The sequence below is a fragment of the Cnephaeus nilssonii genome, assembly GCF_951640355.1.
Source record: "Cnephaeus nilssonii genome assembly, chromosome: 2".
NCBI lineage: Eukaryota > Metazoa > Chordata > Mammalia > Chiroptera > Vespertilionidae > Cnephaeus > Cnephaeus nilssonii.
In genome coordinates this window covers 111,115,348-111,129,946 of record NC_137073.1, presented here as the reverse complement: position 1 = coordinate 111,129,946, position 14,599 = coordinate 111,115,348, and the positions used below count along the sequence as shown (strand labels likewise).

The window sequence follows — 14,599 nt, the reverse complement described above, 5'->3', positions numbered from 1 at the left end:
CTTTTTTAAAATGTTTTTATTGATTTTTAGAGAGAGAAAAAAGGAGAGAGCTAGAAAAATCGATGAGAGAGAAACACCATTGATTGGCTGCCTTCTGCACGCCCCCTGTTAGGGATCAAGCCTGAAACCGGGCATGTGTCCTGACTGGGAACCAAACTGATGACCTCTTGGTTCATGGGTTGACAATCAATCACTGAACCACACTGGCCTGGCCTTTTATTTCTTTTTGCCTTAAAAATTATTTTTAATTATAGTTGACATACAACATCATATTAGTTTTAGGCATACAACACAGTGACTCAACATTTATATGCCTTACAAAGTGATCCCCACGATAAGTCTAGTAACCACCTGTCATCGTATATAGTTATTACGGTATTACCGACTCTATTCCCTGTGCTGTCCACTATATCCCTCTGACGTATTGTATACCTGGCAGTTTCTGCTTCTTAATCCTCTTCCCCTTTTCCTGCTCAAACCCCTCCCCTCTGGCAACCATCAGTGTGTTCTTTGTATCTATGAGTTTGTTTCTGTTTCATTTTGTTGGCTCATTTGTATTGTTTTTTAGATTCCACATACACATAAAATCATATGGTATTTGTCTTTCTCTGTCCGACTTATTTCACTTAATACTCTGCAGTTCCATCCAGGGTTTCACACATGGTCCTCAATAGCCCTGGGCACATGCTGAGTCCTGGGGTCCTCCTATTTGAGAGTAGGGGACTGGGAGGAAGAGTGGAGGACCCTGGTGGCCTATATTGGACCCTATGTCCCAGCCCTATGTTTAGCACCTCATTTAGGCAATGACTATGAGCCCAACATCATGACATGGCTGAATTGCATCTGTTCTCCTTATTATTGTACAACAATGAGGCTCGTTGTATTCATCAGCCAACTGGATCCTAGCCGAACCATACACAATGCTTGTAACTAGGGGTAACTTGGAGAGGAGATCCCCATTTGTCTCTGCCTGTTCAACAGAAAGCATACTTGGAAATTTAAAGGGACAGTTACTAGTATAAGCATGTTTCCTTGCTGTCAGCTGCATACAGATTGAAAGGATAATAGTTTGTCCACAAAAGAAAGCTGAAAAACAATTTCAATGTTGTTGACAAATACAGTTTCTGTAAGACGTTGGGTTCTTGAAGCCAGGGATTGTCCTACTTATTCTGTACCCTTGGTTTTTAACATTTGCCTGAGACATAGGCCGTTATCAACAGTACTTGCTGAATAAATTACTGAACGAAATCCTATTCATCTAGAAGAATATTCTCCAATAAGACGTTTGCTGGCTCAGATGTTCATTTGTATCTACTTTGGGTGTAAGTACTGTCCCTGTTACCTTCCTCATTATTTTTCTTGCACTCTCTACCCCTCATTCCCCAAATTAAAACAAAAAACACCCAGGAATAGAATGCATAAAATTTTTTCTTTGGTTTTTAATAATCATAAATGTAATGCATAGAATATAGCCGATACTCAGTAAATACTTCTGGATGCAATTTCTGATGTTTTATTTCTTATCCCAGATACATGAAAAGGGTTTTTATAGTCCCTAAGACAGAAATGGTCGTTTTGATTTGGATTTGAAGTCATTAACAAGTTAGATGGCCCCCAAGGGAAGTGCAAAGGCCTGGAGGAGGACAAACTTGACACAAACTCATGCCCCATCTTACAAGATGGACACAGGGGGTATATTTACTTGATGGCTGGATGGCTGACAAGGGTCTAGGCATTGAATGACTTATTTTCAAAGCATTTTAGAGGGCACAGCAGACAGGGTGGGTGGGTGGCTTTTCAATTGAGAAATTTCTTACAGCTGCTCTTTCATATTGTTTCTCCATGAGTAAGCATGGCTCTGCCTTCAAGAGAAGCTAATAATTAACTCCATGCCCTGATAATTGTTGGAGAGTGAAATTCATTGTTATTTCCACCCATTGCCAGCCAACTGTTAGTTACCATCTCTTCAGTGTTTGAATTCAAGATAAAAACACCAGGGATGCATTTAACCCAGTTTTGGTTATTGCAGATTATATTATTCAGCAATAAGACAGTTAAAGAGACTCTACATATAAATTTAAAATAACTGATAATACTAGGCATGTTCAACCAAGACTGCTGCTTCTTCAATTAGATAAAGTAAAAACAACATAGAAGGATTCCATTGCCTCAACATCTTATTTTTAAATTAAGCTTATTGGGATGATTTTGGTTAATAATAACATCCTATAAGTTTTAGGTGTGTAGCTTTATAATATGACATCTGTGTACTCTGTTGTGTGCCCAACATCCAAAGTTATCTCCTTTTATCACCATATATATCCTCCCCCACTGCCCTTCACCTCTGATAACTATCATTCTGTTGTCTGTATCTATAAGTTTTTTTTTCCTTTTTCATTTGTTGGTTTGTTGCTTTTTAAAATACCCTCCCTACATATGAGTGAAATCATTCAGGTCTTGTCATTTTCCATTTGACTTATTTCACTTAGCACAGTACTCTTAATATCCATCCAATATTTCATCATTTTATGGCTGAGTTCCATTCCATTGTACACATACACCACATTGTTATCATTTTTAAATCCATCCATCTGTCAAAAGATACTTAGGTTGTTTGTTCCATGGCTTGGCTATTGTAAATAACGCTGCAACGAACATAGGGATACCTGTACCTCTACAATTTGTTTTTCTGGTAGATAACCAGAAGAGGATTGCTGGGTCATATGGGAGCTCTGTTCTTAATTTTTCTGAGACACCTCCATACACTTTTCCACAGTGGCTGTACCAATTTACACTCCCACCAGTTGCGTATGAGGGTTCCATTTTCTCCACATCCTTTCCAGCACGTATTTCTTGTCTTTTTTGATAATAGCCATTCTAACAAATATGAAGTAGTATCTCATTGTAGTTTTGATATTTGTTTCCCTTATAGCCAGTGATGTTTAGCATCTTTTTATATATCTGTTGGCCATCGGTGTGTCTTCCTTGGATAAGTGTCTATTGAGGTCCTCTGCCCCTTTTAAAATCAGATGGCTTGTTTCTGTGGTTGCTGAGTTGTATGCATTTTTTATGTATTTTGGGTATGTTAATCTAGCCCGGTGGTCTTAGGTTCTGCAGGAATAGACTCTGAGGTGAAGTTTGTGTCCAGGGTTCACTGAGAAAGCGCTCCCAGGGAAGACCACTACGGGAGCGCATGGGAGGAAGACAGAAAGGGAGGAAGCTGCCATCTCCGGCGCCATCCTCGCTGCAGCCTGGTCCCACGGGGCAGCTCCAGGATGCAGGTTCTGTCTCAGCCCAGCTCCTGAAGCGAGTGAGCTGGACTGTCACACCCCCACACTCTTCAGCCATTGGCCAACGGCTCCCCCAGGGGAAGTGGGTTTTCAGGCACTTTAGGCTTTCCAGGTGGAGAGACAAAGCTGCTGGGATGTGTGAGAGACAACTGAGACAGAGCGTGCACCCTGCAGCTCCCCCATGGGACCAGGCTGAAGCGAGGACTGCGCCGGAGATGGCAACCTGGTGGAGCTTCCTTTCTGTCTTGCTTCCCACACTCACCGAATGGTCCTTCCCAAGAGTGTTTTCTTAATGCATCCCTTGCACACAAATCTGCATCTCAGAGTCAGATGTGGAACCTAAGGCAGTGTGCCGGGATGACAGAGGGCCATTCAGTACACGACTGGCGTTCTGAGAAGGCGGGAGCATCTCTGAAAAATCTCTGAAGGAGGAGAAGTGGTTCTCATCCACATGGGATGACAGTGTGAATGTGCTTTAGGAAAATGGATGAGACAATCCCTAAGGACTTAGAGTCACTCCTCACCAAGTCAGACTGCTTCCTCCCAGCGATGCGGCTGGCCTTTCAGCATGAAGTTCCCAGCTCAGTAAAAGGGACTACAACGACCCAGGAATCAAGTCATGTAGGACATCTTACCTGTGAAAAGCTTCCCCCCTCTGAGCAAAGCCCCTCACTCACCAGCACTCTTCCTGCAGGCCTGCTGGTTGCACTCTTGGAGTTCGGGAGGTCTGGGCTCGTGGTCACACTGGCATTGGTCTTGACCTTCAGTTCCATTGTCCTCTGAGGAAACACAGTGGACAGTCCTCTTCTGAAAGCCACCTCCACAGGAAGCCGTGCACTGAAAGAGTGGGGCACGTGGAAAATCAGAATTCTCCCCCAGACCCACCAGGGGAACACAGCAGAATGCCTCCAAGCCACCATGGTCAAGTAGAAAGTCTCAGGAACCATTTTGGACTCACAGAGTCATTAGTCAAAGGCACCAATAATGTGGAGATGTGAGCTTAGAAAGAATCTATATTACAGATTGTATGGACTGAAATTGGCTTAATTTACTATTGGGTTCTCAGTAGAATGTGTACAGAGGTTGAATTATGTGTAAAATAGAAAAAAAATGTCTATTTGGGCCCTGGTTTCTTGGCAACCCAGTTTCTTTGAACTAGCTTTGACCTGGGGCTGGAAATCAGATGTGAGGAAAGGGCACAGAGCTACAAAGAAAGCTGAGAGCAGGATAAAAAGAGAGGTGGGAGAGGAAAACCACAGTGCGATGGAGAAAGAATTTGGAATGGACCCAGCTGGACCACGTGTGGTCTCAAGCCATTCTAACAGGTAAGGCTCCATGGTAAGGTCATGATGTGGCCACCGCAGGCAGAAGGGAGGTTTGCTGGCCTGTAAAAGCAGCTTAGACAAGATGATTCCTGGGCATGTAAGAAAATGTGTTTGAATTTACCAAATATTTGCTTTTAAAATTCTGGGTACCTGTCCGAAAAACTTGAAAATACTTATTTGTAGAGATATATGTACCCCTATGTTTATTGCAAAATTATTTTTACAATAACCAAGACATGGAAGCAACTAAGTGTCCTTCCAAAGAGGACTGGATAAAGAAGATGTGGTACATACTACAATGGAATACTTCCAGCCACAAAAAGACGAACTACTGCCATTTGCAACAACATGGATGGATCTTGAGAGTATTATGCTAAGTAAAATGAGTCAGAAAAGTATAATGACTATATGACTTAATTCAGATGATGGTTATAAAACCAAAAGTAACAAGTGAACAAACAAAAAACAAACTCATAGGTACAGACAACAGAATACTGGTTGCCAGAGGGAATGTGGGTTGGGGGAAAGATGAAGAGGCTAAAGGAGTCAAATATATGATGATGGAAGGGGATTACACTTCAGGTGGTGAACACACAATAGAGTATACAGATGTTGTATTATAAGGTTGTATACCTTATAATTCATATAAAGTTATTAACCAATAACTGAAATTCATATAAAGTTATTAACCAATATTACCCTAATAAATTTAACTAAAAAAAAAAAGAAAAAAAAAAGCCCTGGCTGGGTGGCTCCGTTGATTATAACATCGTCCCATCTGGTTCAGTGCCCCATCAGGGCACATACCTAAGTTGCAGGTTCAATCCTGGCCAGAGAATGTATGGGAGGCAACTGATCCATGTTTCTCTCTCATATCAACGTGTCTCTCTCTATATCACTTTCTCCCTTCCTCTCTCTCTGAAATCAATAAAAACATATCCTCGGCTGAGGGTAAAAAAAAAAAATAGTATGCTCCAGATAACAGAACCCACATGTATGAGGAGAAGAATGATCAGTAAAAATAACAATAAAGAAAATATAGTACATGCCAGTATTTGAATTGTTCATGGATATGCAGGTATAACGAACTAGACAGCCATGAACAATGAAAATTATGAAGAAGAATATAGCAACCTCAAATTATCTGGGGGCATTATGTCTGGCAAATACTGCACTGGCCTGTGTTATAACCGTCAACATTCACTTACATAACAAGATACTTTAAAAACATGTGTAGTTGAGAGGCCAGTGTGCCAGGTCCCCTGCGCTCCCCTTTCCCAGCTGGGCCTTAGCTCTCCCCCAGCTGAGAGGGAATCCACCTCCATGGAAGCACCTGGAGCCCAGGTTGTGTGCCTCTCACCTCCCTACTCCGGGCTTTCTTGCTGTCAATGATACACAAGACACGGTGGGACCTGCCCATGACTATCCCAGGACAACGGAGGGTATTAGCCAGTTGAGGGGAGACCTTTTACCCATTCCTGGGACACAGGCGCCAGTAGACTTCTCTCGTCCTGCCTCTGGACAAACTGCGCTCAGAGGCGGCAGCTCATAGGGCGTTTATGAGGCCTTTCGAGGACGGGTGGTCAGCCGGTCCAGACCCCGGGGCAAGGTCAGGCTGGGAGTGCACCGCCTCGGGTCTGACTCCCCCGTTCCCTCGTCCCTTCCTTTTCTTCTACCACGTCTGCTTCCCGGGCATTGTATTTCCGAATAAAGTCATTAATTTTGCCTCAAGGCTTTATTTTCTAGAGAATCCAGGAAAAGACAAGTCAGAGTGACCACTAATCTGTCTATGGAAGAATTTAATTTTCAGTATCACTGATAGTTTTATTAATATAATAAAACAACTTTGAATAAATCTTTCCCTCCTTTCCAGTTTAATTCTTTTCCTTGCCTCTCCATCCAACTGGCTGCCACCTGGCAAGCTGATCGGCAGAGGACTAGAGACCTGGAGCTCGTTCGGCTAAGCCTCAACCTCGACGGCACATGCGACTCCCATTCGCTCTAAGAAAAGCCAGAGGATCAGAGACGTCAGGCCAAAAGTCCTTTCCTTAGGCTCCGTGCCGCTAGGATAGTTTGGTATTTGATCTGCATCTTTTGAAAGTCTTCCATCTTTTTCTCTTCTGAACTCAGGACAGAAAACACTGACCACCATGTCAGCTCTGGGTCAACCTTAGCAGACTCAGAGGTCTATTAGACAGCACAAGGGTGCCAGCACTAAAACATATAGAAACACACTGTAGGTCAGTGGACACATTGATCATTTACAATGAATATATGTTCTTTTGAAATCAAAAGAAAACAAATGCTTTTTTCTAGACTAAAGATACGAAGAGAACACAACTGACTCTTACCAGGTCCCAGTTCCCGGTGGCCCAGTGACAACAGGGGTGCTGGTTGCAGGGGGCAGTAGACGCTGGCCGTTTTGCCCAATCACAGAGGCTTCTCGGACAAGCCACGCCTCTCTCCTGCACTCCGCCTCCACAGGACTTGGAACACTAATACACAACAGGGACAGGTTAGGTGGAAATCTGCAGTGAGAAGGGAAGAACTTTCTATGATCACTTTTGTCGTGTGCAGTGTTACTGAGAATATTGGTATCTGTGCTGGAATCTGAGCATCTGTTACAAGGTCCTTACGACCACTCAGTCCCTTCAAACAACAGTGGGGCAACAAAATGAGGGAGAAGGAAGGGCACAAAGGAAATTCTGAGGAGAAAAAGCAGAAGATGCCAAATAGCTCCATGTCAAATATGTCAGACAGAAGGCATTTTGGTTAGAAATCGAAATGAGTCATTCCAGAATGGATGTTGTTATCTGTGTTTTGCCTTCTGGCCCCAGTGTCTAGAAACGGCAATGTAAAATGTAGACATTTTCATTATGATTAGCTGTGAGCACGCACATTTGCAATACAAGTTTGTTCATCTCCTGTTAAAATGGGATTCGGTCTTCTTTTCCTGCTGCAGAAAGCTGTGAATTAAATTTGTGTCTATTCTGAATAGGGAAGTTAGTCAGTTTGCTCAGGGTTCTGAAGCACTGGCTATAATGCTCACAAAATAAATCTGAAATGACAAGTCGGGTTCCTGAAGGGACACAACTCTAAAACGTGTCAGCTTTGTGCTCACTAAAATAATTTTATGAGACATATTGTCTCCTCTGCCTAAAATTTTTGGGAGGGATTTAAATAATTCACCAAGAAATCTTTGAAAAGCACTTTGAGTACTTTGAAGAATCTTAATTATGATGCAACAACAACAAAACAATGATGGGTGTCAACATCTTGCCCATATCATGTCAGGCACTGTGTGTGTGGTGGTACCATGGAAAATGCAAATTATATACAATTAGCCCTTTCTGCTCAACAAAAGAACCAATCGCCCTGACTGGTTTGGCTCAGTGGATGGAGCGTCGACCTGCGGACTGAAGGGTCCCGGGTTCGATTCTGGTCAGGGGCGTGTACCTTGGTTGCGGGCACATCCCCAGTAGGGGGTGTGCAGGAGGCAGCTGATCAATGTTTCTCTCTCATTGATGTTTCTAGCTCTCTATCCCTCTCCCTTCCTCTCTGTAAAAAATCAATAAAATATATTAAAAAAATAAAATAAAAGAACCAATCTATTGCTTCTATAATGTTCCAACTTTGAGAGTCAACATGGACTTTTCTCCATTTATTCACTTCATTTTTAAGTCCTTGAGGAGAAGAGAGTAACCCCACATTTGTGATCCTTGTGTGTACTTACACATGTGCATAGAAATTCAGGACCACCTGGTCATGTAATCTCCAGCTGAAAGGGATGAAGAAGATCTAAACCAGTGGTTCTTGAGGTGTGATCCCCAAACCAGCAGCTGCAGCATCTTCTGAGTTGTTAGAAATGAAAAATTTCACACCCCACCCCAGACCCCTGAATTGGAAACCCCGGGAGTGGGGGTCCAGACATCTGTGTGGGAACTAACTCTCCAGGTGATTCGGAAGCAGCTAAAGTTTGCCACCCACTGGCGCAGAGACGTTCCCACAGCTGCAAGCAGTCTGGGCTGGCTAACTCCACTGACATTCCCATGTGGCATTAGATAGTGTGTGTGGACAGAGCAGCGTCATGATGGCTCAGGAAAGTACCTAATGTGTCTAGTCCCTCAACAGCTCCAAGGATGTACCCAACTGACTTTTGCATTTTCCATCTTCACTGCTCGGAGCCTAGGAGGGAAGACTTCCAACTTGGTGGTTTGGTCAGGACAGAGACATTTAGAAGGAGGGTGGTAGGAGGCTCTGGGAACAGGTTCATGATTGGGGCTCCCAGAAGCTACTGAGGAAGTATAAAGGACACATCTCTTTCATAACCGGAGAGCAGACATAACTGCTCATCTGTGAAAACCTGCAAATGCCATTCCTCTGACAAGGCAATCTAAGCTCCTCTGTAAATTCCAGGACTCTGGAAGCCACCATCAGGCTCAGCATACATGAGGGCCTGCGCCCAGAGCATGGGAATAGCAGGTACTTCATGTTCTCCAGAGCTGGGCAGTGGAAGGACAAGAAAGAGGGGACAGTGGTGGCTGCTGCCGCAGGAAACACAAGGTGTTGGCCCAGAGGGTTAGAAATCAGCATGGCTGCTTGACCCAGGAGACAGTGAGTAGCTCTAGGGGAATCCATCTTCCAAGGTTTGACCCAAGCTCTGTATCTTACAGTTGTGGTTCTCTACCTCCCCTTCCCTGGCACCTGGTAGGTTCACCCAAGCATTCTTAATTTAACTTTCCTCAGTTCATTCTCTGCTCAATGGCCACTGGGCTAAGGTCCACAGTGGAAAGAGTACAGGCCCCGGAGTCTGCCTTAGGCTTGAATTAATAGTCCACCCATTTATTTTCTAGTTGCATGACCTCCTGTAAGCTTCTTAACCTACGCGTCTCAATGTCTCCACCAATAAAGTGGAATTCCTAAGGCTTACTATCCTGGCTGTGGTGAGAATTCAACCAAATATTGTAGGCAAAATGCCTAGCTCACAGACACCCTCAAAACATGCTGGGTTCTTTTTTTCTTTTTCCTACCATGCATGGATGTATTTGGGAGCAGCATTTCTGTCTACTGAGGCATTTGCTATTGGCAAATTAGATCATCATACTTCACCAAAGAATAGTAACCTTGTTTTCCTGTGTTGAAGAAGGACAAAGACCTAGCAGGGTCTGGGCCCTCACAAAACAGAGGAATTGGACACACACGCACACACACACACACACACACACACACACACACACACACACACTTCTTTTTCTTGGTGCAGTGACCTGGGCATTTAACGGAGAGGTGAAACTCTAAAATATACCATATGTGGAAAGGATCTGTCCATCACCCCCAGCCTGATGCAGAAGGCCAGGAGAGGCATGCGAGCCTCTCATCACAATGGTCCATATACACTTCCCCAGCAGGGACCCATGTCCCTTGTATATCCACTGGGACACTAGGTTCTAATAAAGACACTGATGTGTCACCATGGAAACCATACAACACAGTTCACGCTGTGGACCCGGTGAGTCTCCCCACGCAGTGTTGGGACACTGAATGGCAGCCAGTCATTGGCATGAGACAGCTGTGGTCTCCCCTGAGCTCTAGACTCGCGCGGGGACACAGACCGTCACGTTGGTCGGGCCATGTGGGTGGTGCACGATGGGCTGTACCTGGCTCCAGGGCTCCACCTGCCACTCCTCGCAGGGCTCTGTGTTGCAGCTCATGCTCCGCGGGGGAGGGACGCCGGCCAGGAACTGGCAGTGAAACGGCCTCAGGCTGCGGTGCTCCCTGTCCACGCACTGAGTCTCCCGGATCTGGAAGCCCCCGCTGCAGTTCCTGGAGCACTGTGTGTGGAGAGAGGAGTGCCAGGCCTTCAGTGCCCGGGCCCAGGAGGGGTCACAGCACTGGACAGTCCAGGCTGCAGTCACCAGAGGGTTAGTTCTAGCTCACGACACCCTGGGAGGTATCATCCACTTTACAGATAGGACATCCGAGGCTCAGGGTGTTTCTGTGACCTGCCCCAAAGCTTCTGATGAGAGAGTGAAGAACTGGACTTCAGAGGGGACCGGGGCAGGGGCGATAGAGGCAGACCCTTGTGCGTCCCAGCCTTTCTCTGCCCGATACTGTGGATGAACAATAGGGGTGAACAATACGTCCCGTGGCCCTTATGTCCTGAGTGTCCTCCTTCCACCCTTTGCATTACCCACCAGCCACTGCTCTTCCTTGAGGTCTGGGCTTAAATGTCACCCCTCAGAGAAGCCTTCCTCGAACAGACCCCTCCAGGTTAATCACAGGGACAGGAACTATGGAACAACTTTTATTCATCGTGTCCATCCTTCCTAGTAGCCTCTCCCTGCCATGAAGCTGGAGCCCTTCTCTCCTGGTCACCATGTGTCCTGAGCACTCGGCACGGTGCCAGGCACAGCAGAGGTGCCCCATAAAACTTTATGAATGAACAGATGAATTCCAAGCAAAGGGCAACCAGGGAGGGCTCTCCGGGGGCTGGAGAGATCTGTGGTTCCCACAGGGAGGAGCATATCCTGCTTTGTTCTCTTCCTCCTTTCATCCCTCATCCCATTGCATTCGTGGCCGAGAGAATGCAAGTGTGTCCGTAGCTGCAAGGTATGTTTTCACGTGGCCCCTCTCTACTTGGTAAAAAATCACGCTCTCTTTCTGGCCATGATAGAATAATCATAATTGTAGGTTCTTGTAGATGGAAAAAGAAAAGTTCTCAGAACTTTTCAATCGAGGTAGATCCCAAAATACCACCCCTTTCTTCTGGAACCCGGCACCCCTGGGCTACAGCATGGGAAGATGCGGGCCCGTGCGATGGGGGGCAGAGGGATGCTCCAGTGCTCCCATAAACCAACTGTGTTTAGCTTCTCAGAAATAAGCAACACTTGAAGACAGCCCCCCAAATAAACTAAAGACTTCGTTTTCCTGCCCTGCTGTAAGTAGCTGCCCACTTACAATCAGCCACAGAGGAAACGAGGAAGCGTGCTAATCATTTCCACACAAAGCGGCCATTTTTCCGACAAACAGACTTCTGGGAAAGAGCACATGGTTAGAACAAGAAGGCTCGTTACTAGGAAAAGGACTTTTACAAGACACATGTGTAAGAAATACTTCCTTAGGCTCCATTCCATGCTATCATCTGACATTCCCACATTGAATTTTTCAGAACAGCATTCCCCTTTGGTGAAAGAGGGAATTCCCATTCAGTGACACATGGAGTTTGTTAAAGTGCTGAACGAAGTCATCAGGGAGGACACTCACTGAAGCTGTGACTTTTCTGTTCCATTTTCTAAAGGCCTCGGATTCTGCCAGCGCGAGGGGAGGGTCAGGCTATCCCATCACTCCGCTCCTGACGCCGTTTCACCTCTGGGTGCTGAGGGCCAATTCTTACATTCCTTTTCTTATTGCCTGCAGGAGGGTCGTTTGTGTTCCTGCTCTCCTAACCCGTGGACCAGACTGAGGACAGGAGCCAGACTGGTGAGACCAGACTCACCGGCTGAGGCCCTGTTGTGACCAAACAGGCCTAAGGGCTCTCCAGTTACCGCAGCAGCTCGTTCAACTGGCAGAGTCCGCAAGGCAGACTGCGGTAGGATGCAGATGCCCTCAGCTTAAGGAGCCACCGGCAGAGATCAAATGAAATCGCAGTGGCTTCTCTCTTGCGTTGCTTTTTTATTTATGAAACGCACACAGGTGTTCCGATGTGTGAAATTAGCAAACATAGGGTCTGGAGAGCAGGAGACTGCGCACAATTATGACCCCGACACCAGCCGTGGGTTCATCACTTCTCTAAGCCTCTGCTCCTCCATGGTATTAGAGGGATAAGCTGGATGATTAAATATCCCGACATTCTAGAGGGTGGAAGTGTGGGGCCACTAAATCTGTCCTCTGTTTTGATTTCAGAATACTTTCTTGCTCTTCCAGTTGCATGCCAAATGCTAAACCAGGAAACAGAAAGAAATTCTTTTCGGCTCCTTTCCTTATGCTACACAGATTCCTAAGACCTTAAGATCAAATAGCGCATTCCATGCATTCTAAGTTGAACAGCATCAACATTCGCCCTTCCATCTGTTCCCCCCACCCCACCCCCACCTCCCTTCCTCCAAGTATTGGGCACTTGTTATGTTCCAGGCTCTGAATCCCAATCTAGCAGCAGGGAACAGTGACGCCAATGAGTACAAGTGATAAAGGCTTATGTCGTAGGTCGTCCATGATCTAGTGAGGGCACAAAGGAGGAGGGGGTCTGTGTCCCAGGAGGTCAGGAAAGGCTGGGACAGAGGGGCCGAGGCTGAGGCTGAGTCACGTAAGATGAGCAGATGCTCCCGCGGCTGGTAGATCAGGATGGGAGACATCCGAGGTGGAGAGAAGGGCCCAGGCAGAGGCGCAGTTAGGAAGGCTTGTTAGGAAGTCGGTCAGAATGCTAGAGCCCAGGGGCGGTGGGCAACGGGAGAGGCCTCCTGTCTGGACATCAGTCCTCAACTCCAGCATCTGGCTTCATGCTTCCTGTAGTTCCAATGGCTCTGATTTAACTGCCATTCCTCTTTAGGGATCCCTTAACCCGAACCCCCAGGGGTGTCAAGAGAGGGCGATGGTTTAGCCATTCAACAAATGATAGCAAGACTAAAACAAAAGCATTGCTTTTCAGTATGGGATCTGCCTTCCTGCTGCTCAATCTTTGCTTTCTGGGGCCAGAAGCTCCCGTATGACACACAATTCTAGGTTCTGACTTTTGCACATTGGGCTTTCATCTATGTTCCTGGGAACATGTTACACATAAAAGTTGGGGACTGTTTGTGCTTAGCAAGACAGAGGCTCTTTCCCTACTTAATTCATTTGTAAAAATTCACATCTAAAAATATGTAGCACTGTCATTGACAATCTGTAAAACGCAATAACCACGGAGACAAGCAGGACAGAGAGAAAGGCGTTCACTCAGGAAGGTGGGAGCTGTGGGTGCCGCGTGGCGTTGGTGGGCACCCACCGAGGGGTTTTCAAGCTGGTCCGTGTCGATACTGCACTTCTTCCACAAGCAGCACCTTCCTCCTCGGACAGGGTTTAACGTTCTGAAATTGCCGGGTGTCTCCCAGCTGGTGTGCATGTTTCCTGCGCGGCGCTTCCTGTCCTCTGGAAAGCTGTAATTACACTGATGATGCCTCCTCCGTGTGTGTGTGTGTGGGGGGGGGGGGGGGGTGGCTTCTTAAAACTGGGAGAGTTGAGTACTAGCTGTGTGATTGGCTGTTAGTGATGGAACACCAAGCTTTTGTCTCCTCGGTAGGAGTTATAAAGAGGGGTCTGTATTAGGTCAAAATTAAATTGTTTATCGAACACTCTTGTGCAGTGTTGGGTCCATGGGGGTAGTTGGCAAATGCCAGGGCTCAAGGTTGGTGAAGTCCTCCCAAGTTCATGGGCACTTTGAGCGCCTTGTCTGCTTAGGACACCTGCTTGAGCCCGTCACTTGGTTGACAAGACTTACTCCACTGTCACCTGTCCACAGGCCTGTAGTCCCCGGAGCCAGAGGTTAGTAAACACATGAGAGCCAGTCCTAACCTTTACCTTGCGCTTAGAGTGTCCCCAGGGCTTCATTCGAACAGGCTTTCACCATTTACAAAGTTGTTGCACAAATATTCTCTCTTTTGATCCTTAAAATAACTCTATGAGGTAAGTAGAGGCAATATTCTCCACTTCATTTTTCAGAGGGGAGCAAACTAAAGCTCCTAAGATGTTAGATGAATGGACTAGAGTCACATGCTGGCCAGTGACCCGGGGAGAGAAGGTACCCACCCAGATGTGTCTGATGCCCAGCCCAGGGCCGCTCCCAGGATTCAATTCTGCAGAACTACTTTTCCCAAGTACGTCTCTGGGGCAACCCTGAGGCCTACGATCCCGGTCGGTTCTGGATAGATGAATGCATCAAGAGGAAGCAAGTGCATTCTGGAAAACAACTTCCACACCTTGTGAAGCTGGAGACCCGAATGGGACGCCTCA

General features: G+C 46.2%; 1 protein-coding gene across 2 annotated transcripts in view; it reads right to left on the bottom strand.

The window, feature by feature from the left end:
* The window catches only part of ADAMTS12 (ADAM metallopeptidase with thrombospondin type 1 motif 12), a 183,548-nt gene that overhangs the window by 5,880 nt on the left and 163,069 nt on the right, over window positions 1–14,599 (bottom strand). For both annotated transcript variants that reach the window (XM_079792513.1, XM_079792514.1), the window contains 3 exons: window positions 10,273–10,446; window positions 6,967–7,110; window positions 3,968–4,127 (listed from right to left, as the gene is read on the bottom strand). In XM_079792513.1, coding sequence (XP_079648639.1) covers window positions 3,968–4,127; window positions 6,967–7,110; window positions 10,273–10,446 — 478 coding nt within the window. The remainder of the gene's footprint in view (window positions 1–3,967; window positions 4,128–6,966; window positions 7,111–10,272; window positions 10,447–14,599) is intronic.